This window comes from Cyprinodon tularosa, unplaced genomic scaffold, assembly GCF_016077235.1.
Source record: "Cyprinodon tularosa strain WSP-4 unplaced genomic scaffold, ASM1607723v1 ctg10, whole genome shotgun sequence".
In the NCBI taxonomy this organism is placed as follows: domain Eukaryota; kingdom Metazoa; phylum Chordata; class Actinopteri; order Cyprinodontiformes; family Cyprinodontidae; genus Cyprinodon; species Cyprinodon tularosa.
Window position 1 is genome coordinate 2,727,229 of NW_024037782.1, and position 25,470 is coordinate 2,752,698.

The 25,470-nt window shown below is 36.0% G+C and overlaps 1 protein-coding gene across 1 annotated transcript; it reads right to left on the reverse strand.

The window, feature by feature from the left end:
• Nucleotides 1-3,642: 3,642 nt before the first annotated feature.
• st7l (suppression of tumorigenicity 7 like) lies at nucleotides 3,643-25,470 on the reverse strand. The gene is made up of 16 exons (XM_038302587.1): nucleotides 25,453-25,470; nucleotides 23,168-23,352; nucleotides 22,670-22,752; nucleotides 19,564-19,723; nucleotides 19,425-19,479; nucleotides 19,151-19,266; nucleotides 17,898-17,976; nucleotides 16,581-16,669; nucleotides 15,976-16,076; nucleotides 15,772-15,886; nucleotides 15,609-15,681; nucleotides 15,423-15,525; nucleotides 7,000-7,150; nucleotides 6,774-6,866; nucleotides 6,531-6,670; nucleotides 3,643-4,993 (listed from the first exon to the last, which is right to left on the reverse strand). Exons 2-16 carry the CDS (start codon nucleotides 23,334-23,336, stop codon nucleotides 4,898-4,900), a joined length of 1,623 nt encoding a protein of 540 aa, XP_038158515.1. The 5' UTR covers nucleotides 23,337-23,352; nucleotides 25,453-25,470; the 3' UTR covers nucleotides 3,643-4,897.

Here is a 25,470-nt window from a genome sequence, read left to right on the forward strand (position 1 = left end):
ATTGCCAACACAGTCAAAATTCTTTTGTGGTTTGTACATGTAACACAAAACAGCTGAGAAAGTCTGAGAAAATAAATGTTCAAGTCTTTCCAGCTCTGTTTGATTTAGGCCTGGAGTTTGACTAGGCCATTCTACTTTGAATATACGTAGTTTAATTAAAAGCATCCCATTCTACCTCCATCTGTATGTCAAGAGTCGTTCTAGTGGAAGGAAGACATCTGCATCTATACCAAGATTAAATTATATTCATCTGGATGCAAATTAGATAGCTTATGAAGAAGTTTCGATGTTAAGAACAGTTTTGATGGGTAGTTATATAGGTCATATAGTTCAGATCTTTGAATTCCATTTTCACATGTATGCACTGCTTTGTGCTAGTTTGTCACATATTATCAAAAAATAATACAATAAACAATAGTATACTGAGGTTTGTTGTTGTTCTATAGTACAGTATAACATGGGGTTTAATTTATGGAGTGTGGAAACCTTTGAATAGCCCAGTGGAATCTAATCCGACTGTACTTTTAGTGACACACCCTTAGCATCGCATTGCTCTGCAATAGCTTAACATTTTTAAGAAATGAAGCCAAAAAATTTAGAAAACACATTATAATGGCTTAATATCCTAAATATGACAGCTTAACATCTGGCAGCGCAGCAGTACAAGCCATTTGCAGAAAAATCTTTAGAAGGGCCTGTGCATCTAAACAAATCTGACAACAGATTGTGAAAAATGAAGATGAAGAAATTGTTTCAGGTCTATGAAACGTGAACAGCAGCCAAAATGAAGGGCTTTTAAAGGTCAAATGATAAAGTAAGTTAAAAGTCAATTACAAGTAAGAAAATTCTTTCAATTTATTCTAGAGAGGGTAATGGATTTGTTGTTTGTGCTGTGGTGAGCACAGAGGCCTGACTGGAAGAAGCTGATGCAGCTGGGGAGCTTTGAGCTGGGCCTGTAGGTCTGCAGGAGCAGCTTTTACAAGTATTCTAAATACATTAATAACTGCGGATTTCAAGGTCGGTCTGGATGAAAACATCTGACTAAAGGGGTGTGTTATTATAAATGAGTCATCATTTTCATCATTGTTTATTTCCTTAACTCTGTCTTTTATTTTATTTTTTTTTTCATACGCTTTTTTAAGGTCCACATTTGTGTGATCACTTTTGTTATAATCTTCTGCTGCTGTAAGGCAACAATTTTCCCATTGTGAGACAATAAAGGAATTTTCTATTCTATCACAACTATGAAGCTGTGGGTGAAACATTAAGACAGCAGGAAGAAAAGCTTAAGTTGGTTTGAGTTTTCTTCTTAAGTTTTGTAGTTTATTAGGTCAAATTGTAAAATTTTGTCAAAATTAGCTGTAGTTGGAGACCCTGTCATAAAGGTCCTTTTTATTTACTTAACTATCGAGATCTTCCAGTGATTTGGCATCTTTGATTTTTTTTGGCCATTCTCAGGGGGACTGCTAGTCAGTCTATTCTCTACATTCAGCTTGCTAGCTGTCACTGTTTGGGATCACATGCAGAGTTTAATTTTTGCTGTAAAAGTTTTTTCAAAGAACTCGTGGGTGATGCAGGCATCTTGTACCGATTGGCTGGCATCGAGTTGTGCTTCTTTCAGATTTGCCCCCCAAAAAAGAGAAAATACATCCATTAGAAAAAAGTAATTTTATTCCAGCTTTTCAGTAATTTTGCCTAAGAGAAAAAAAAAAATTAAAAGAATGCAAACAAGCAGTGAAAGGGGGGTGAAATGCATCCGAGCAGGCAGAGAGGCAGAAGCAGCTCAGTTAACAGAAATTTTATTCACATAAAGTTTTTGATCAATGAGAAAGAAGGGAAGGTGGTCATAACGGGGTAGTTACCTGATAGTACTCTGGTTTCATTTTCTTTAAGAATGCATATCAAGAAATATTTGAATGGTCTATGGCATAGAGCAGATCTACCTTTTTTTAAGCTAACAAAGCTCAATGGATAATTTTGAATGTGCTTATCTAGCAGTTTTAGCCACCTTTAAAATAAAATATGCCTCTACTTTACAACGTGTCCTTCTTTTGGTCGTTGAAGACTGAAATAAATTGCAGACGATCCAGATTTGGCCCGTGGGCCTTGAGTTTGACACCTGAACTAAATTATATGAACAGTTAAGAGACGTCACTAAACATATCACTCATACTTGTCTGAACAACATGTCTGGTAACTTGTCCTTCACCGCATGTGATCTCAGCTGAAGTCTGTAAAAATAACAGGAGTGGCATCAAAGGCATTCTATGCCATCAAAGTTATATCAAACTGGCATCTCAGTTTAAAATCTATTAGGGTCTCAGGAGGCCAACGTTGAACATGTGGATTTGTCTTGAAAAACTTGTAAAACTAAAAAATTTACACAATGAACAAAAGGCATTTAACTACCAGATGTGGTCTTTGTTTGGGTTTTTTGCTGGAATTTATTAGAAAATGTTTCATGCACATCACCTCTGAGGAGACACATTTTGGTGGCAGTATCATATTGTTTGAGAGCTGTTTAAATCGGCAGGGACAGATAAGCAATCCTAAAAGTAACCTTGATGGAGGCTTGAGACTTGGGTGGTGATTTAGCATTCAGCAGGACAAAGAACAGGGCCAAAGCTAAAAATGGATTAAGAGCATATTCCAGTTCTGACCTTCTGAAATTTAAACTTTAGAATCTTTGCCAATACTTAAAGACAAATGTTTACAGAAGTCTTTGGATGAGATAAAGTGGTTAATTATCACGGGGGGAGACTACAAATCCATAAAAATGGAAACTATGCATCCTTTTATTTACACATTATAATTATAAACTTGTTTTTAGCCTGTTAGATAAAATCCTTTACAACCTGAGATTGTGACATAACCAAATATGAAAAAGAAACAGCTATTTTTTGTTAGACTATGTATATAGTATTAGTAATATCTCAATTTTTTTAAGCAACTGAAAAAGTAAAATACTGGAAAATGCTTCAGATATATTTTGTGGATGGGAGGGTTTTTTTTCTCCTCTATTATCGTTGAGGTATGAAGTTGATCCTCTGACCACAAACATTTTATGGTTCAATACCTTTCTTGAGGATCATTAAGCAGCAAACAGCTGCAGACTGTACGGTTGCTGGTTAGATCCTTAAAGTCATTGAGCTAGATCACATGCACTGGATTTATTACATGAATACACTCTGTGTGCTGCTAATATTTGGCAATCCCCATATCCAGTACAGCACAATAATGACTAGGAAGGGATGATATGAAGTCACATGCAGAAAACACCTGTGGAGCTACAGTAAAACAGGTAACCTACCCCTTGTTTCAGTAATCAATCCATCAAAAAATGTTATGTTTAGAGACGGTATGAACTCTTTTCTAGTTTATAAATGAGCCCAAGGTTGTGCACTGAATCATTACTTTCCAGTGCCAATGTTTCCTGTATTAAAAAAAGACATGTAGTGATCATCTGTCTTTGTTACCTTCTACTTTTTATCTTGTCTTTTAAAAAATAGCATCATAATAAGCAAACATAAAACCTGTAAGATAAAGGAATCTTAACAGAAGGTAGGCAAAATATGTCTAAGATGAGGTTAACACCTCCTTCAGTATGTATGCGTTTAGAAATAGAAAGAAAAACATCACACATGACAGTAAAGCGACATTTATTGTAGGTTTTTCCAGTTCAACCCATTAAAATGTAGTCAGTTGTGTAAACATTCTCCTGCCCTCAGCATGCCTCGCTTTAGTTCAACAGTACAATACAGATATTTTTTGACATTAGCTTTTAAATGTTGACAACTTGAATGCAACACAATTATTGTATGGGATCGTTAATATAAAAATACAATTAAATTATTTCCACCCAAGAGATGATAGGAGATCGAGTTTAGAGAATGAATGGCTGGTTAATCAATTTAGAAAGAGTACACAAAACAATTTTAAATCATTGCAGAACTTGTTACTTTATCCAATATCCTAAAACAAAACCATAACTATTAGGTTTGTTTATACTTCTGCCTACATATGATTAATTTAAATCAGATGTATTCAGTGGCATAATATTCTAACAAAGGCACTTTTCTCCTCAAGGTTTGAATGGGATTGCTCTAAAGGGTTGCATTTACAAATGGATAAATTACTTTTTATTTAGTTTTAAACTATTAAAGTAACAAAACAATCTTAAAAAGTTACAATAGTATTTGAGAGAGTCTAAAAAATAGACATATGAGGATTGATTGTTTTAAAATCTGTTTCATAACACAAAAAGGGAATTCATCCCAGTTATATAGCTCTGAATTCATGTCTTAGTAACTGCTTCTGAGGTACACTGAGGTATTGGATTGCCAAAAAAACAAAGATAAATCAGAGTATATTAAGGAGGTCTTCTGTTGTTATGTTTTAATGTACATCAATCAACCATTTTAAATTATTAGCTTAAAAAAACTAGATGATAAATCCTATGGATCTGTAATGAGATGCATCATATGAGAAATTCTATACTTGCCCTTTGACCTATCCCTGACAATAACTAAGTGAGTAATAATGCATGTTTTAGTCTTTTTGTACCAACTGTGACTCCTTGATGGAAAACAATGATGTCTGATGTCCTACTGACACTAAGGTGACGGGAGAATAGCTTCTATATAAACCAAATCAGTTTTAGGAAACTTCTGTCAGCTGGAACCACGTTAGAGAGCATCTTAGGAGTGCTATGGCTATGTTGACACAATCTTGGCCAATATAATCAGTAACAATGCAGCAAGTGGTCGGTAATGCTGAAGACAGGAGAACAAACACTTTTTGTCCAAGAATTCTGAGTGAGATTGGTGTTTATGTGTTTTCATTTAGCGTGTGTGTGTTGGTGTGTGTGTGTGAATGACTGAGTGAGACAAAGATGAGATCAGATCCGAGTCAGCTGGTGCCAAAAACTGGACGGCATGAAGTTTTCCATTTTGTCTGCAAAGAAGCCCAGCGGTGCAAAGAGTGTGCTGAAGAACTGAAAGTAAAGGAAAAGCATTAATAGGCCTTCAATTATCATGTCAGAAGCTTCTTAGTGTCAAAGATCTCCACAATTTACTGAAAATATGTTTTCAAAAGATAATCAAGAAGGCAACAGTTCTACCTGTAAAGGCAGTAATCATTCAGCCACAGTTAGGATGAAGCTATGACTACATCATTATCAGCCTTCAGAAGCACAATTTGCGTTGAATTCTTCTAATCTAATAAATGACTGGCATTTATTTACTTACATACATTTGACACTAAAAGCTATCAGTATTCTGTTCCAAAAAAACAAAGAAGTCTGGATGTAATCAGAGTTCAGTTTCACTTGCGGTGTTTTAGTATCAAAGGCAAATAATAGAAGGAAATTAACAAGCTTTATTTATGGCATCTGTTACATAATCCAGACCTGGGAAGTGAAATACAACAAATAGAGGACTTTTTTTATATATATATATATATATAAATCAAATCATAATTCTGAAAACAGAACTGCTAAGAAGATCATTTGGGAAGTTTTACAATTATTGTCAATCATGGAGCCTGCAGACTGTAAATATGGATTTGCAGTCATAGTAGCAGTTTCACCTCATTAGGCAAAGGAAATCTTTGAAATTCTCCCTCAACAGTTTCATGCTTTCTCACCGAGCATGACACAAACCAGGCCTACTGGATGTTGAGAAAAACTCTGCACTCAAGTTTTCACAACGCAAAGCAAAGCAAAGGTCTCTACGTTTTCTCTTTGGCCTCTTTTCATCCAGGATAAGAAAATGCACAAGTCAAAGTAAAGTTAGACGTAACAAACAAGTTAATCATAAACAAAACACTACTCCAAGGAGCATATGAGTGCTAAAAACTGTCACAGTTTATGTAACAAATAAATCCAATAGGAAACCATCCAACTATTTATAGTTTCGTAAGGGTATAGTGGAGGATGTTCTTTTTCCGGATGGATTATCAAAATAAGTTGTCCTCCTAAATGTCAATCATTCTGGTGATGTTTACGTATGGCCGTCCTATGTGCTCGTCCCCATTTTTACTTACCGGTGGTGAGTCTGACATAGTGGAAAAATTACAACTCTTATTTTGGAAAGTAAGCTTGTATGAGTGATGCAAACAGGAACCTTTTAAGAGAGCGTGCACGAGGAGAAATGGGCTCATGCATGCTCTCACGTGCATTTAATAGGTGTTCCCTCTCGGGAGCGAGTACAGTGCTGTGCAATTGAATTTTTAAATTTTTTTTTTTCAAGTTTAAAGGGCGGGTCTTTTTTAAAAATTTGTGAAAAATCCTCCACTATAACTTTAATTTGAGGCTACTGTGAAGCTCTAATTGTATCGAAGGAGACTGAAAGGAGAAGATAACCGCAAAAGGAGCTTAAAACTTTGGTGTTCACAATTAAAGTCCAACATTAAAGTAGCAACAGTTTACGGACGCATTTCTAAAAAAAATAAAATGGAAAAAAGCAACAAATTTAAAATATTTGATCATAAAAGACCTTTGAGGATTGACTGATTTGTGTGGTACTACTTACTGCTTTGGCAAACACACCCATAAGCTCAGGAAACTGATGTGTGAGCATGGCCAGCATTGCAGTGAAAGAGCAAAGGCCTGCTGTGAAGAGTATGAAGAAGGGAAGCTCTTTCTTTGGGTATACGGACACCTCGTGAAAAGCTGGAAAAGAATCAGAGAAATAAAGAATATTGTTATAAACCTTTTGTAGATGGATCAGATATGAGCTGGGCTCAGCTGGGAGGTTAAAGTTGCTTTAACATACAGGGCAGTAGTTCTCTATCCGCTGTTTCTGTACATCCTGGGTACGGGTAGAATAGGTGTCCCTTTTCCAGGGGGTAAGGAATTATCCGGAAGGCTGGAATGAGGAAATAATTATGTTATTTATAATAAAGATTTGATAAGAAATTAGGAAAATGTTAACATTTTGCTGCTTTTAAAGTGTTACTAGTACAATATAACAGAAAAATAATGGGTAGGGGGATACATACTGCCTTCCCAGGTGCAGTGTAACAGATTTAAGGCTCCTTCTGCTCTCTTCCAGTGTTGCAGGTGGAAGAAAGCGTATGCTACTGCCTCACTGTCCCCTCTCTTTAAGATATGCTCTGGAGGCATAATCAGGCTCTTCATCTCTAATAAGTACTGTAAATGGGATACAGAAAGTAATGTTAAATATCTGTCTTGCATTTTTATAATTTATTTTCTCAATTCTTCTTGATTATTTAGTCTGCGACAAAGTTTGACAAATAAAAAACAACAAAGGCCGGCACAGTCACATCGTTTTTGGGATCATCTCTATAAGCTTTTCCCATCTGAACATTTAAAAAGTTCTTAACAAATAAGACCAAAACTGAGTCCCATTAAATAAATATGAACTCAGCGTCTAACCACAGTTTGAGCTTGTTGCACTTTGCATAAAGGTTTCTGCTCAAAGGTCTGATTTTATTCCATGCAGTTTCACAATTTTTTTTAATGATTCTTAACTGTCTGGTATGAAGCTTAATGGTGCAACTGCTCCTCCTAATTTCCCTGCAGACTAAAAATATATTTGCACCATTTGAGGTTTTTGTTGAAAGCCTTATTTTGCAACTTTACAAAGTTTCCTAATCCTTTTGTTGTTATTCTTACAGTGCTTCACATGCATATAATGAATGTGTAACATGGCCGACTAAGCCCTCCATTCTTTCCCGAATGTATAGATTTATTCAGTCAGTTAGTGTTGACCACCTTTTTGACAGCAGTTGGCTAAATGGGCAACAAATGTGAACAAGTTTCTTTAAACGTAGATAAAGGTTTATCTTTAATACCTCTATTTAAAAAATATTTATTAACGGATATTAGAGACGTTGCTGCTGATTCCACCATCATTTTAATGAACCTGCCACTCTGTAATCTACCTCTGAGGTGCCAAGTGTTGCAGGGGACTCTGCTAAGCAAAACCCCTGTGCGAAGCTGGGGGCCCCCTGGGCTAGATTCCCAGGCGGCCAGCATCACAGAGCCCTGGATCTTAGACTGACACTTTGGGGAGGTTGGCCCACAGTTAATCCTGTCTAATCCCCTCCATGGTCAGAGGCTCAGCCAACCAGCCTGACCGCGCTGCTTGACCCTTCGCCCCCTGGATCGCAGCCTGCCCAGCCTGATCCTTCTTTTTTTCTACATCTTCTCTTCTTATTTCTCTTAGTTTGACAGTTGTCTAAGTTATAGAACTTGTTTAGTTACATCTAGGGTGGAATTTTCTTTGTAAAAGAGACAGAACATCAAAATGTGACTGTGAAGCATGTACAGACAACATTTTTCAAATATAGCTGAGAGACATCTGTAGCCTTTCATGTCCTTATGGCAGCACCAGAAACAAATGCTGTTTTATACTTTTGGACATCTGCCTTGCATTTCAAAGTTCATAAAAGAAATGTAGCTTTAAGTAAAGAATCTCCACATGTTTGACACAGAAGGACTGATTTACAGCAAGGCAAAGATAGCAAAATATGAATATATTTTTTTAATAAAGTCAAAATATATTTATTTTAGCCCAAAACACTCTAAAATGCCATATACACCACAAATACAAAGTAAAGCATGAAAATATGTTTAAGTTTAAAACAAATTTTCCAAAAACATCCCAATTCTATCCCATGGAAATCTATGCAGGCTTTCAGGATGCAGTGATGTAGATTCACAGGCAGCAACTTTGTTTTACTGTTTATCATTTCAAGCAACACTCATTTTACCACTAGAAGGGACTCAAACAGCTTTGAGCCTCTTTCCTGAGTTAGTTGATCGCTAAAATAAAACATAGCAAAAGACTGCCATAGTTGTAAATGTTACATAGGCCTTAAAATGCAGGATGCTGCATATTCAAAAGCCTTCATCCCAATGTAAAAGTGCTAGGCATACAACCTACTGATTCTCTGTGTGGCTCAATGTGCAGAGAAGAGGTGCAACCCAATAGGTGTGGTTTTGTTTCTAGCTTCCCCCTGTAACATGTTGCTGTATAAAGTAATAAAACCTAAGTTAACTAGAGATTTGCATATTATTGTTTGAATTTTAGCATATAGAGAACTTGGAATGGGTGCATGTGGCTTTTGGAATTTGGATTTATTGTGACACTGATGAATTCCAACTAATAATGCCTTAAAATACACCAAATTACTGTCAGAGTTTTATTAATGAAGCCTTTTAGAGCGTTTTTTGGAAAAGCTTCACTTTCGTCTGTGGGGCTATGACAGCTCTAAACGCAGTTGCGCTAAACATACTAAAAAAGGCCCATTTTGGCAGTGGCACGGGAAGGGGGGTGCTGTGGGGGCTGCAGCCTCCCTCGTCATAGCATCAGCCCCCCATGGTGGGGGGCTGTGGGGTAACATAATATTGTACTTAAAAACATGAAATTATTTATGTATTTATTTTTTAAAAGACTGTGTTTGATATGGGATTAAAATGATGAGCTGTGTATAAGATATTAACTAATGATTCATTATTTTAATATTTCATAAAAAACTAGGCTACTCCCCCTGAAGTGCTTCCGCCACCTTACATTCGTTTAGGCATGGCTAGCAATAGGCAGCAGAAACGTATTTCTGACTATTTCGAGGTGAGAAATGGTTTTAATTCCCCTATACGCTAGAATAAGGCTGCATATCACTAAATATTATGTCTGTATTAAGCTATTAAGTGATAAAATATGAAATAATTTTTTTTTTTGTGTGTGTTTTGTTTCAGACATGAAATCATTCCCCATATCCATAGTCGAATGGACTTTCAAGATGTTAAGTGCTCAGTTTAGGCTATATTTAGGCCATGTTTCATTCAAGTATTCCTGTTCCTGTTGATTGGGAGCTGTTGTTTGTTTTCAATTCAATTCAATTCAGTTTATTTATATAGTGCCAAATTCACAACTCATGTCATCTCAAAGCACTTTACAGTTCAACCAGATCATACGGTCAAATTGATACAAAGTTTTCTATCTAAGGAAAACCAGTTGATTGCATCGACTCATTGACTCAAATACAATCCCTCACACTAAGCATGCTTGTAGCGACAGTGGAGAGGAAAAAAAACTCCCTTTTAACAGGAAGAAACCTCCAGCAGAACCAGGCTCAGTGTGAGCGGCCATCTGCTGAGGCCGACTGGGGTTCAAGGAGACAGAAGCAGAGATACAAAAAGCAGCTGTAAAAGGCGGCCCCGTCCAGGAAACACACAGCCAGGCAGACGATCAATTTTGAATGATTAAAAGAGAAGATATAAAGTTTAAAATGTTCATGCTTTGTTCCGATGCATTTTAAACGGCAGTTTTTGGCGACAAATGTAGGCCTACAATATTATGTTAAAAACGTCAGCCACAGCCCTCAACATAATGACGTCATGTGTTTTCCAACCCAGCCATCAGCCCCCCTCGCTTGAAACAGCTTCCAGCGCGCCTGCATTTTGGTGTCATTACAATACTTTTAAAAAAAATATTGTGGCAAAATCTCAAGTTGATGTTGCCAATGCCTTTGCCCCTGCGTAAGCTTTTGGATTGGTTGGTACAATATGACTAACAGAGGCTACGTAAATTAACTCCCAATTATTTACAAAATAATAATTATTTACATTTAAAACATGAGAGGGAAATGCCAAAAGGCATTTAAATCCTAATGCTTTTTTTAAACTATCATGGTTTTTCATTAACTCAGTTGTATAGTAAGTTTGGAATTTGTATAAGACCGTTTGGAAATTAATCTATTGTGATTTTTAATTATTCATAAAAAAATTCAGGAACTTTAAGCTGGATTTGTTGATTAACAAAGACTGAAAAAGCGCACAGAGAAGTCTATTTAAAAAAGAAGGTTTTAGACCAAAGAGATCAACTGTCTGCTTACTGGGTTGTTTATCTTCATTATCATCATCAAAAACGGGGAAGACCTCCTCCTCTTCTAAATTTCTATAACATTTGATATTTCTTGTCATATGCTATCCTTTTGTGTTGACGAACATAACAATAAAGAATACTCTTTGAAACCCAGTCTCTATAAATCATTAGGTTAAAATTGTCTTAATTTTTTTACCAACTAAACAAACCAAAAAACAAAACAAACTTTATTTTACCTAGAAGATATATCTAATCAAGTGGTGAGGAAGGAAGCAAGGAAGGAAGGAAGGAAGGAAGGAAAAATCAAACAAAAGCCGAATCTTTCTGTACAATGAAGAAGCAAAGGAACTGTTATCTAACTTTTCCTCTTTCTTGCCCCATAGTACCAGGCTGCTCATAAGGAATTGATCATATTTAGCAGACATGCAGACCTGGCTCCTCTGTCTTTTAGATTAACCATTTAGAGAAGCTTGCAGATCAGCTGTTCTTCCTCACATGTTATGGCATTAGACTTGGTGACACCTCAGTCAAACAACCCCCTCAGCACTGCCCCTGTTCTGAGGTCTGGCTCTTTAGTCCCAGCCGCCTCTTTGATGAAGGGATTGAGTTTCATGTGTTCTCCTTTTATCCCGGGGCACTCATAAGCCCAGAACATAACCCATAAGCTCCTTCTGATTTTCTTCTGTGGCTTGTTTTGCCTCCAACACACAGAGAACAATGGCATCAGTTTTATATCTGCTGTATGATTCATGGGAATACACTGTAAATAAATGCATAAAGACATGGAAATACTGCTGTACTTCATATTACTATAAGAAGAATACACCTGAAACCTTCCAGCATTTGGCTAATTCCAAAACTACATGTCAATTCCTTTAACAGCTCTATTTTTGCTGTCTAAATCAAACATCATCCATCTTTATTTGATACGAACCTAATCCCGTTTCTCTGTCTCAATTTTCAAACCAAATAGCCAATTTTGGAGCTTTAACAAGAAAAGTCCGTACATCTGAGCTCTGACAGGCAATCTGGAAGAGAGAACGCCAACCAAAATGGGGTGTGATGAAAAACTGCTGTCTGAAATGGGGTAAACTAGCTAAATAACGGGGCTGAAATTACCAGAAGGGCTTGGAAATGCAAATGAATAGCAGATCTAGGTAGCAGAGAAATGTAGTCAGCTCTGAGGTATTTACAAAGCTGTCAGTTTCCTAAATGCAAGTTCTACATTGGCTAAATGTAATAGGCAGACAGATGGAGAAAAAATGAAAGATTAACAAAAGATGACATGAGGAGGAGAAAAAGAAAATAGAAATTGACAAAGAGAGTCTGAGAGGAAAAGGGAAACCAGCTGCATGTGAGGAGGACGGTGTACTGTTCACCAAATTATGTGTGGCTGTGGGTTAAATGTCTGAGGAGTTTTTACAGGCTTTGGCCAGCCAAATAAACTCCTGTGATAAAGCCTTGCATGATATGCGGATATAATCTTTTATGCACATTCATTATATGCCAATCAATTTATTAGTCAGACTCTTTCGGTAGGTCTAGTTCCGGTTTTCATATACCAAACTGATTCAAAGTGTCAAAAGCCAAAACTGACACCGATTTAGGCAGGTTTTATAATAAGTAAAAAAGGGTAATCACTTATGAGCATTTTTTTCTTAACCAGTTGAAAAAAAAAGATAAAAATGCTATGGATTAGGTATAAAAATTAGCATTGTTAGCTCAGCTACTATTAAATAAAACATCAATCCTTATTATCGGAGTCTCAAAGACTTTTTAGAAAGGCCATAAACTCCTTGATTTTGTGTCATAAACACCTCATTGACACCTGATAACATGAATTCACACCTGGAACACACCCAATAATAACACACTAATGTTATGAGCAGCCTCACTTGACTATGCAGGTGTTTGCACTAAGGCTGAGGGACAGGAATTCACTAGTTTCTTTTTTCTTTGAACCAACCAGCAGCATGCAATCAGTACCCGCAGAAAAAAAACTCCATCCTTTATGTTCAAATTGAGAAAAATACAAAATAAAAAGCCCCACTAATCCATTGTAGTTTCCACAGAGAGCTTTTATAAGTACTGCTTTCTTGTAAACCTGAAGTAAAAAAAAATAAAAACAGTCACAAAAATACAATTTGTCCTAACGAACAAATGGACAATAAGATGAAGTTATTTCGCCTATTTCTAGCTTCACCAAAATTACACTTTAGCCACATTTGTGTAATCGCACTATATTTCAGGGGGGAACATTTGCAGCCACTACTGAGCAAATGAGGGCAAAGTGGGAGGGTAGATTTTAACAGTGGGGTAGCTATGAACCAGCCACAGTGGCGGGTTGCAATTTGATCAGAAAAAATATTGTTCACTTTTCACAAGTGACTTCTAGTTGCTGCTAAACTTCCCCCATTTCCATTAAAAGTAGAAAAAATAAGCAGTAGTTCAGAAATGTGATGTTAACAGCTGTCACATACAAGCACATACGTGTACTTGTATAAAGGTGTATTTACGAGGCACACTTAGGGCTCATTATGGTTATGCAGCATTTTTAATGGATGGGACTTCTACCCATTGTATTTAAACTGCACCAAATAATCTGGCAAACTCTAGGGACGATCACAAACCGCAAGCTTACGACACCAAACTACATGTAGAAGAAGAAAGCACAGTTTCTTCCCAAATTTTCAGTGCCTCATTACGTTCCTCCGCTTCTCTCCAAGATCTGTTCCCAATCTGTTGATTATGGTGATTTTTATCACGCCGGGCTCAATGGAGACACAAAGCAGACGTCTGCTGGACACGTCTGAAAAAGCTCCAGCTTTAGAAATGTGCATGCAGAGTCCCGCTACGGACTGCTCAGGGGGAGAAAGCGTCTCAGTCAAACTTTTTGAAGTGACACTGAGCTGAAATACGGAGATGTTCACAGAAAGCGGGCATGGGGACACACTGCTGTAACATTCAACATAATCATCTTTACCTGGACTGGAACGCAAACAGAGATTTTGTAAATCATATAAAGTAATTTAATTACCGTCATACGACTGCCACTAGCAAAAAATAAAACAAAATTCTAATGACATTCACCATGTGATTTTACACTGGTGGGATGGACTATCATCAGCATGATGCTACCCCCGATATTTCAAAATAAAGAAAAGATCTGACTTGAATAGTTTTAAAGAAGCATACCTGTATGTTACACCAAAGAAACATTGCGGTTGACAAATTTGTAGCCAAAGTGGCTGGTAAAGAAATTAAAATAAAATTTCCATTCCTGTCAAAATGCACAGATTTATACACAAATATGCAGATTGGAAGAAGTATAGGGGATATCAAGTTATTGCACAAGGGCATGTGGCAGAGGAGAGCTTGAACTAGACCAACAATGAACAACTGATTTGTTCGGTTGTTTCAACTGAACAAATCTGATTTGAACTGATTTGTTCAATAGTGTTTGTTTCCAACACTATTGTCCAAATTTTGATATGAATAAATTGATATGAGTTTTTGTACAGCAATATACAATACAAGTAAATAAAGTTTCTTACTGTTATTTTGGGACAATAATGACAAAAACAAACTTTGCTAATCCATTTTAAATACAATTTTAATCACATAAGTATATTATGTGTACGGCTGAGCATCTAATTGCATATGCTCCATAATCACAATTTAATAAAACACTTTTTTTTTTAATTTTCACTTTCTTACCCCCCTATTAGTCGCTTTAACTGTAAAACAAGCCACGCTAACAGCACTGTTTTTTTATGCCATATATTTATTTTTATTTTTTTTATGATGACACATTATTCCTTGAAAAATACATTAGACTACATATAGTGTTTCAAAGCAAACTTCTTCAAGCAGTGCTCAAATGAGGGTTAAAGTCAAGCAAACAAATAATAAAGGTGAGGAGCAGATACATTCATAGGTATAACATGGCTTTCTAAACTGAGACAAATTTTGCCTTGTAGACCCACACTGACATCTGCTGGTGAACCTGCAGTATGACAGCCCTGTCGGCTGTAATGTTCTTGATCACTGTTATTGAAAATGTATCCCCAGTCAAAAAAACAAAAATATAAGAACGTTAGTGGATCAAATTATTTATGAAGATATTCAATACAGGTACACAAATTTGATTTAATTATTAATTTTTAAAGTTCAGAATAAAATGTTTTAATGTAAAGTTTGAAGAAGATGTAGCGGAAATTTATTTCTTATAGGGACAATTTTATTCAATAACGGTGAAAGGACTTTTGAACATATTTACAAAATTCTAATATACATCATAGTCTATATTTTCAGTGTTCTTTAAGGACTAGGTTTTATGTTTTATCTGCTTTTTTTAAGCAAATATTTCAAAAATGTTATATTAGAGGGGTTTTATAAACATTGCAAAATAATTGTCATAAGTATGCATGGGATTTTCTTTGTGGTCTGTCTTTGCAGTCTTTCAGAGCCTGTTATTTTATTAAAATCGATATATTGATATTAGACTGTATTGACCAAATTCAAGAAATTTATAGTGATATAAGTGATGGTCGTATTGTAGAGCCCTACCTTTGGCACATGTGGATTGAACTCAACAGCTCTGTGTATCGCCTCCACAGCATTCATCTCTGCTGTGCTCAGCCCTCGTCTGGATGCTGCTTCTGGAGAAAACCTTAAAAACAGTAGAATTTAAATGACATGTACAGGAAATTGGCTAGGCTATCTACAATACATATACAGCAGAAAGGAACATACTTATCTGAAACTGCTCGTGCTTTCAGCAGTGCTGATGTATAGCATATAGTGGCTGATTTTGGCAAACTGATGTCTACAAGAGAAGCATAAATTGTTTTATGGAGGTTGCAAAATTACTATAACCCTATTTTTTGTTAAATGTTAATCTTCTTTTTGGTCTTACCATCATATTTTGCCAGGACAGCCTGAACATCAGCATATGCCTGGAGCTCCAAAAGTGCCTCCAGGAGATTTTCATGTATATTTAACATTCCCAACAATGGGAACTCTTTCATTAACTGAAAAAGCGGTTTAAAAAAAAAAAAATTACTGCCATAAATCCTTGTAATATTACTACGCATTTAAATAACTATAGACAGAAACTCACATCTCTCATCATTTTTACTGCTTCTTTGATCCGGCCCAATTTGCGTGCACACATCGCCAGTCTGCGTTTAATGTAAACCAGTAGATTGATATCTTTCCCAGCTGTTGGTTGCAAGAATAAAATAACAGATATTAAAGTATAAACATAACTAAGCTAAATATCATGGAAACAGAGCAGCAGTTTAAAGAAGGTGTTAATTAGCAGAAATCCCTCAGTGGGTTAACAGAAACTATTATACTGAGTTTAAATGTGTACTGTCAAAATAAGAGCAACCCCGGTTTGCCATTATAAATTAAACAAGTCTTAAAATATAAAAGATTAGTTTGACATACGTGCATTCATGTAAAAAGAGCCTTATTTGTTTGTCATCCAAAAATCCAGTAGATTTTCTATATTGCATATTATATTGCATTTGACTTCATCAATCATCATACCAAATTTTTTTGGTTCCCTATCAACAAACCAGATTGAATGAATTTTTTTGTGTCCTTGAGTAGATATCCATACAAAATAAACAAACAAAATAGCCAGATTGAACAAAAAAAAACATGTTATATTAATATATCATATTTCAGGAACTAATGATAAGACATGCCCATCCTTACCAAAACCCAATGCTTTTCTAAAGAGGCGTTCAGCTTCTGTGATGGTTGTAGCTTCTTCTTCTGCTAGAAGCACATATGCAGCAGCACATCTATAAATGCAAACAGAAAAAACATAAGAGCAAAGAGAAAAAACTATTTGAAGCTGAAAATTTTTATCCTACCACAATATGCAGATGTAATCAATAAGAAAACTTTAAAATGGCAAACTTCCTATGAAGGGAAAAACATAAATTCAAGAAGACTGATGCAAAGAAGCCTTTTGGACAATTATTTCTATAATTAGTCTTAGAGCCTAAGACATAGGCAATTTTTATTGTCATTTTGTATACACAGAGGGTATACAAACCAAATTTTTTTGTGTTCAGCTTTTAGAAAGTGAATGAGCAGCATCTTAGCAGAGAAATGAACATTTCCATTTCATAAAGTGCAGCAGTGATCAAATGTAAACATCGTGGGAGAAAAAAGCGTGGTGAAAAAACACATTGTATGGAGGTTCAGAGCATTCTTTGTCTCACTCGCAACATTTTTGTACTGCACCAATCCATCGCGCGGTGATGAAAACCAACTAACTTCTCACCATTAGCTCTGACAGCTGATCCACCAGTGAATTACATAGAAATTAGTTTTTTCATCCTTCTTTATCATTGCATGCATCCCAACTGAACAGCCAGACTTCACAAACCAGTCTGGAAATGCTTTAAAATGTTGATCTTTGATACAAATGTTTCGTTTAAGTTGCATAAAAGGTTTGAATTAGCAAACTGGCAATTAGAGCTGAAACAATTAAACAGATTGATTATAGGAATAATCAACAACTAACTGAGAAATTAATTAATCCATAAATGGAGAGAAGAGACTCAAAAACATGCCATTGGCTAAAAGTGGAATGCACTAAGAGCAATAATTATATCTAAATTGTTTTAAAAAATGTAAAAACATGTTGCATTCATTATGAAAAACCTTTTTCATCCATCAAAATGCTCTAGCCAGAACAGATCATTGAGCTTAGTATTAGCTTTAGCTTCTGGTTTAACTTCTGTATAAAATCTTCTTTAAGAAAAATTTTGCTATTTGATTATTAATCAAAAAATAATCAACAGATTAATCAATAAGCAAAATAGTTGTTAGTTTCAGCTCTTTTGCAACTATTAACCCAATAACATAGGTACAGATTCTAGGTACAGTTTAGGTCTGGCTTAAACCGTAATGTAAAAAAACTATATCCGATAGATCTGCATTGGTTTAGTTTCGTTTTTACTTTAGGTTTCTATCTGTGATCTTAGACCTGACAAGCAGCTGTGTTAGAGCCAAACTTACTCATGGTTCATTTCTATGGCCTGGTAAGCAGCTCTGATCCTGGCCTGAGGATTTCTTTCTCTCCATGCCTTCTGCATCACTGTGGGCACATAAAAAATAAAGCTTATTCACAAGACCTCTAAGATCTTCTTTAGTATATATATATATATATATATTAGTGCTGTCAAAATTATCGCGTTAATGCGAGGCCATTTTAACGGCGATAATTTTTTTAACGTGAGATTAACGCTATGTGGTTTTATGGTACAATTTTCCAAGTACATCCCGCTGCAGCCTGCGGGAAGGCGGGGCTATTTTCCCCAGTCTATGCATTTTCCATAGGCTTCGAGAGCGGAGCTCCTCAAGGAAAAAAGACGCACACACTGGGTGGCGCTAGTGCCTTTTCTTTAAGCCCCACCACCAACAAACAAGTTGAGTGTCTGGTAACTAGTAGCAACCTGAAATACGCTGAGAAAACAGATTACTGAGGTGAAATGGAATCTACGGCACTCTTGCTGTCTGTGTACGCCACAGGTCGGTATCGTGTGTGTGTGTGTGTGGGTGGGTGTGTCTGTGTGTGTGTGGGTGGGTGGGTGTGTGTGTGTTCTCATTTTTGTTAAGAGGCTGAAAAGTAACTTTCTAGAGCATAGACTACCTCCATCTAGTGATGTCGGTCTATTGATTTTGATGTATTGATTGAAAATTGTTCATTATTATCTTGGTTAATTAACATCTAATGTTAACTGTACTACATTTTATAGCAGTAGGGTAAAATGCTTGTCTTTGTTCAAAAGACTGTATTAACTGTAAAGACTGTCTTTTACATCAGCCTGTTTTCAGGGCCTTTTTTTTTTGGCTACATATTTGTTATTTTTTGCTACATGCCTCCCCATCTTCTTGCCATATGTTTCTATGGCATAAATCAGTATCTGTGACCTGTTTTCATTTTAAAAAAAGAACATTGGCACAAACCTAGCCTGTATGTATTTTTTGTATGTCATCGAGAGTATTTAAATGATTTTCAATCAGAAAAAAAATGAGCGATTAATCGCGAGTTAACTCAGGCATTGATGCGATTAATCGCGATTAAAAAAATGTAATCGATTGACAGCACTAATATATATATATATATATATATATATATATATATATATATATATATATATATATATATATATATATATATATTTTTTTTTTTTTTTTTTATTATTATTATTTTTTAATCTGAGTAAAGACAGTTCTTTAACAATTACACAATAGTGACATTTACACACCTGCATCCTCTGGCTTTAACTGTTGAGTATCTCCTGTAAAAAAGGTCTGATGGTCTTGAGCAGACAGGTTCATATCATAGTAGGTTAAAGGTTCCTTCCCTGTCACCCAAGTGTACCTGTAGTAAACATTGCCAAAGCTATTGCTGAAGTCACATGTGTCACCAAAAAAAAAAAAAATGACAACAGCAAAATATTTATTTTCCTGCTATGATTATATAACACATAGGAGTGATCATTTTCAGAATCTTTTATAAAATCCTGAACCCATTTGTACCTGTTGTATTCTGCTCCTCTGAAAAGGTTCAAAGGATTCCTCCAGACTTTGCAATCTACCAAAACCAAGACATTCCATCAATACATGGCAACTTAAGATTGCTGCTCCTTTTAAGAATATGGGGCATGTTTGGATTTACCAGAGACGCTGGGTCTGGGCTCTGCCTCTCCATTAATAGATGAGAAGAGACCGGTTGATGAGCCGCTCTCCACTCCACCCAGCAGAGGACGCAGGTGGCTCACAGACACTTGCTCAATAAACGATGTTCCATACTTGCGAAAATACCACCACTCAAATATCTGTTGTAAGCAGAAAAAAACATGCATGTAAAATAAATACAAAAATGACAGTTTTGTGGTTATTTTGCTGACATTATGACATTGCAAATGCTCACATAAGAGAATATGCCAATACTGCTAAAATTAAAGTACTACTATTATGTCTTATTACATTTAAACAGACAACACAGGTCACTGAAAGAAGGGGTTAAACACATGTACAAAAATATATATATGAAATAAAACTCTTGTAAAGAAACTTGCTTGTATAAAAACATTCCTTATGAAACATTTTATTTTGTCATCATTTTAGGTTTGGAACTTTATTTTATGAGGCATGAAACCTTCATAAAGGGTTTTTGTTTAGAATTAGTAATATAATGAATGTGCATATATATAAATAAAAAGATAATTTCCATCCTAAACCAAATTTAACCATAGAAACTTAAAATGAGATTGCAGGGGTGTGCACATTCTGTGGGGATGCTGTTGTGCTGGGAGAATCCCATCACCAGAGCATGGGTATATTCTCTTTGAAGCATCAAGATCTGAGGTTTGTTAAAAAATCTGTTGGGTTATACAGCTACATATATAAAATGTTCTCTGAATCGGATATGTTGAAGCATAAACAGTTAACAAATATAAAAGAGTCAGGCTGTTCCTTTCTTTGCATTTTTTTAATTATTTTTAGGCTGTAGTGGCTCTTATTTTCTAATATTTGAAAGTATGTAAACAAGAAATTAGGTTACGAGACGGGGGAGTTACATTCGGCAAAGCTCAAAAGGACCATGACGCAAACCTACAACAGCTGGTATATGGGTCATGCACTAGGTGACCTGTCTGGCAATGTGGCAATAAGAACAATTGTCTTGATGCCAAAAAGAGCCCAACTGATTTTACTTTCACAAGTGGAGCAGTATTGCTATCGCCATAGTATTTCACTTGTTTCATTCATATAAATTGCTTTATTATAATTCATGCAGGGAGTATTACAGATTATATGGGTAAAGCAATTTAAGTAGGTCAGGAAAGGAAAAAGAGGAAAAAAAGGAGAAAAGATGGAAGAAAGAGGAGATAAAAGAGGAGATAAGGATAAAACATCTTCAGTCTGCTTCATCACCTGCAAAGAGATGTAAAAAAAAACCAGCACAACCAATGGATAAAGTATAAGAGATACAATAAAGTAACACCTTGGTACTGTTACTGAAGTATAAGCAGAATTATTTAATCTGACATGTATACTGTGATAGCTGAAGATAAGAATACGGGCTTTCTCTACCTCCACACCATAGGAGCACCCAAGCTGTCACTTTCTAACACATTACAACCTAAAAAATACTAGAGTTGTTGAAAAAACAAACACAAAGTGTGCTTCAATAAAGTACCTTACATACACTATATTGCCAAAAGTATTTGCTCACCTGCCTTGACTCACATATGAGCTTAAGTGACATCCCGTTCCTAATCCATAGGGTTCAATATGACGTCGGTCCACCCTTTGCAGCTAGAACAGCTTCAACTCTTCTGGGAAGGCTGTCCACAAGGTTTAGGAGTGTGTTTATGGGAATTTTTGACCATTCTTCCAGAAGCGCATTTGTGAGGTCGCACACTGATGTTGGACGAGAAGGCCTGGCTCTCAGTCTCCGCTCTAATTCATCCCAAAGGTGTTCTATCGGGTTGAGGTCAGGACTCTGTGCAGGCCAGTCAAGTTCATCCACACCAGACTCTGTCATCCATGTCTTTATGGACCTTGCTTTGTGCACTGGTGCACAGTCATGTTGGAAGAGGAAGGGGCCAGTTCCAAACTGTTCCCACAAAGTTGGGAGCATGGAATTGTCCAAAATGTCTTGGGATGCTGAAGCATTCAGAGTTCCTTTCACTGGAACTAAGGGGCCAAGCCCAGCTCCTGAAAAACAACCCCACACCATAATCCCCCCTCCACCAAAGTTTACACTTGTCACAATGCAGTCAGACAAGTACCGTTCTCCTGGCAACCGCCAAACCCAGACCCGTCCATCAGATTGCCAGATGGAGAAGCGCGATTCGTCACTCCAGAGAACGCGTCTCCACTGCTCTAGAGTCCAGTGGCGGCGTGCTTTACACCACCGCATCCGACGCTTTGCATTGCACTTGGTGATGTATGGCTTGGATGCAGCTGCTCGACCATGGAAACCCATTCCATGAAGCTCTCTGTGCACTGTTCTTGAGCTAATCTGAAGGCCACATGAAGTTTGGAGGTCTGTAGTGATTGACTCTGCAGAAAGTTGGCGACCTCTTCGCACTATGCGCGTCAGCATCCGCTGACCCCGCTCCGTCAGTTTACGTGGCCTACCACTTCGTGGCTGAGTTGCTGTCGTTCCCAAACACTTCCATTTTCTTATAATACAGCTGACAGTTGACTGTGGAATATTTAGGAGCGAGGAAATTTCACGACTGGATTTGTTGCACAGGTGGCATCCTATCACAGTTCCACGCTGGAATTCACTGAGCTCCTGAGAGCGACCCATTCTTTCACAAATGTTTGTAAAAACAGTCTGCATGCCTAGGTGCTTGAATTTATACACCTGTGGCCATGGAAGTGATTGGAACACCTGATTCCAATAATTTGGATGGGTGAGCAAATACTTTTGGCAATATAGTGTATATTTTGTAGCCTGGTTATTGCAGTTTACCCCAAAGATAATTAGTTTTTTATCTTAACTAAATTATTAAGACTGAATCCTTAAAAAAAAAAAAAGAAGATACCTTACAATCATTATTTTTAAAACATTAAATCCTTTGATTATAACAGGTTTGTGTATACTTTTCACTGTAGATGGGAATATGCATGCCAATTAAAGATCAAAAGAAAAAAAAAAAGCTGTATTTTTGTTATCCTTCATCCCATACTGTTAGCACAGATATAGCACAATAAAACTAAGCAAAATATTAAGATTAAAGCTTAAATAACTGAGAGGAAAAACTCACAAGGATAAGTCCAGAGATGAGGGAAGAGGTTCCGGTGAGGGCCACGTAGAATTTAGGAGTAAGAGTGTTCAGAAACACAGAAGCTAAAAAAAAAACAAAAAAAAAAAAAAAAACAAGTAAAAATTAGAGCAATTTAGGCCACAATATGTTCTGTAACTGTATGTTTCACAACAAGACGATAAAAAAAGAGAAAACATAACAAATAGTTTAACTTCTTCCGTATTATACTCTCCTCGCAGTCAAATTTGATGCTATCTTTGTTAAATTTATCCAAATAAAATAACCTGCAGAATTTCAATAAAATAAAATATTTGTAAAAATATGAGGGGGGGAAAAAAAAGTAACCCTCAATTAAGAAAATATAACCAAACAATAATTTCCACATCATTTTTATTTATGTCACCAGGCAACCAACGAGCTGTCAAAATATCGGCTGCTGAGATAAAAGCTACAGAGCAGAAGGCTAACAGCAGGTAGCATCAAACTGCTTCAATTTACCTGAAGTAAGAGTTTCCTGCAGTTTCAGCGGGCTCCATACGACATATACCATAATTAGCACCATGCCGAACCAAACGAAGCACACGTAAGTCCATGACCAGGAGAGCCAGGACTTCAATTTCTCTAAAAATCCGAGAGATGGGGGATTACTGCCGATGGTGTCCTCCATGTTTCTCCCCGGATGTCTATAAACAGAGGCGTCACGTGACAAGCGAAGTGCTTTTATTTTGGAGCTGTAAAAATCCATTTCCGGAAATCTCATCGAAGGTTAAAATAAATACAATAAATAGAAAAAAATGCGTATATATAATTTAATTAGTATACTTAATGTTACATACATGAATGTCACATCTATTTTGGGCTTTGTATATGGATATCAATTTAGCATTTTATTATGTCAATCTAAAAAGAAAACAAAATTATTGAGGAATTTTCCTAATCTATACAAAGTAAGTACCATATAGATGGGCTTTAAAATATATACATAAAAGCCTACTAATATGTGCACCGCTCTACAAGCTGCAGAGGCCATAAACAAGATTTTGGCATTATGTGTTGACATTTTATGATAATGATAGGTCTCATCAAAAAAATAAAATAAAATGTCAATCATGATTTTTCAGTTGTGATGAGGTCACATCTGTTCTAAAAAGTTAATGTCGGTCATCTTTAACCATTTTTGTGTCCTGATGGAACACCCAATCTGCATAGTTTCAGCCATGTGACCCAACCTGCACCCATCATAAAATTGATTTGAGATTAAAAGAACAATCATAGTTTAAAGAACAAAGGTTCTGTCTGTTTTTAGCTGAGATACACTTTGAAACAATTAATACCTCCCACTGTGAAATGAGTAGAACATCAACATGGATCGAGCGGCCTCTGACAAAGAAATGTTTGAATATATCTGATTGTTGGTTAACTTCATGATTCATTAAAACTACTATTTATTTTTAAATCTTTGTTACGCCTTTTATCTCTGAGCTCCTACATCAAATGTGCCACTCTGCTTTCTAAGGGCAACTAATCTTTTACTCCTATCTGTACCAAGAGCCAATCATAAGCACAGAGAGACTTCTCTGACTTCCCTGTAGAGCTGCAGAACTCTGGAAGGATTTTCTGTTCTATATTATGCAGTCTTCCTCTTTGGACATGTTTCAACCTCAATAGTTGTATAAGTATTTGTTGTCACCTATTTTCATCAATTTTATTCAATTCAATGGTGATTTTTATATTTCTTTTTTTCATACGGGACTTGGATTTGAAATTCAACATCTCCAAATTCAACACATTCCCCTCGAGGGAAACGTTTTATGGTAATTAGAGACCAGCGAACCATGCTAATGTTCTGTTTTGCAACTTTGCACAAAATGGATAGAGATGCAAAAAAAAAAGGAAAAGTCCCTCCAAATTCTTCAACCTTTATCACAAAACAAATGGACAATAATTGCAGGTTAATAAGGCTTCTGGTTTGCCTGATAGCAGAGGACAGTGGCAGGAAACCAACCCAGCCTGTAAAGAATAGTTCTCATGTTTAAAACAACAATCCCAGAAATCTAATGTGTTTTGATTAATATCTAACCAGAAAATGTGTGTATAAAGATATTGGAGCCTGTATATATGTTCATACTGTTTCCTTTAAAGAAAATCTGTAATAACTTTTAACTTGTCTAATCAGTTCTTCATTCCATTGTCATTAAAGTTATTTTATTTTTCAACCATGTTTTGTGTTTGTAAACTTCCAGCTGTATTTCAAATATCCCATTGGTGCACATGGATTAGTAAAAGTTTAACTTCACATCCTAACTCATTTATGAAAACATATTCATAACAAATACTAGTTCCAAGGATGAAGGTTATATAATCTCTCAAGTTTTTTTGGGGATAAATATTTAGAAACAATATGAACAGATTTTTTTTTTTTTTTTTTTTATTTAACCTTTATTTTACCAGGAAGTCCCTTGAGATAAAATCTCTTTTTCGAGGGAGACCTGGCCAAGAGGCATCAGTACAGTAAGACATATAAAAACACAGGACAACATAATAAAAATCACTTGTAACAGTTGCACGTATATTTTACTTAAAATTAACATGTGCAAGTCTTCAAATCATTTCTTTTACTAGCTAAGTGGTAAAGCCTCTAAAATAAACACGTTGATATAAATATTATTATATTATAAATAAAGTCTACTTTGTAAGTCAGGCTTATATCATTGCTCTTTATATTTGTTAAGCTTCAGGGATCACTTACAAACAAGGAATTTAAATAAAAATCTCATCCTTACCTAATAATGTTGTTTCTT

Excerpts from the sequence above, each read along its gene's own strand:
- st7l (XM_038302587.1), bottom strand. The coding sequence starts at position 23,336 with ATGGAGGACACCATCGGCAGTAATCCCCCATCTCTCGGATTTTTAGAG. Across the intron at positions 15,887-15,975 it reads CAGTAAAAATGATGAGAGAT|TTAATGAAAGAGTTCCCATT; the intron begins GTGAGTTTCTGT and ends CCGCTTTTTCAG. Across the intron at positions 6,671-6,773 it reads GGATAGAGAACTACTGCCCT|CTTTTCACGAGGTGTCCGTA; the intron begins GTATGTTAAAGC and ends ATTCTTTTCCAG.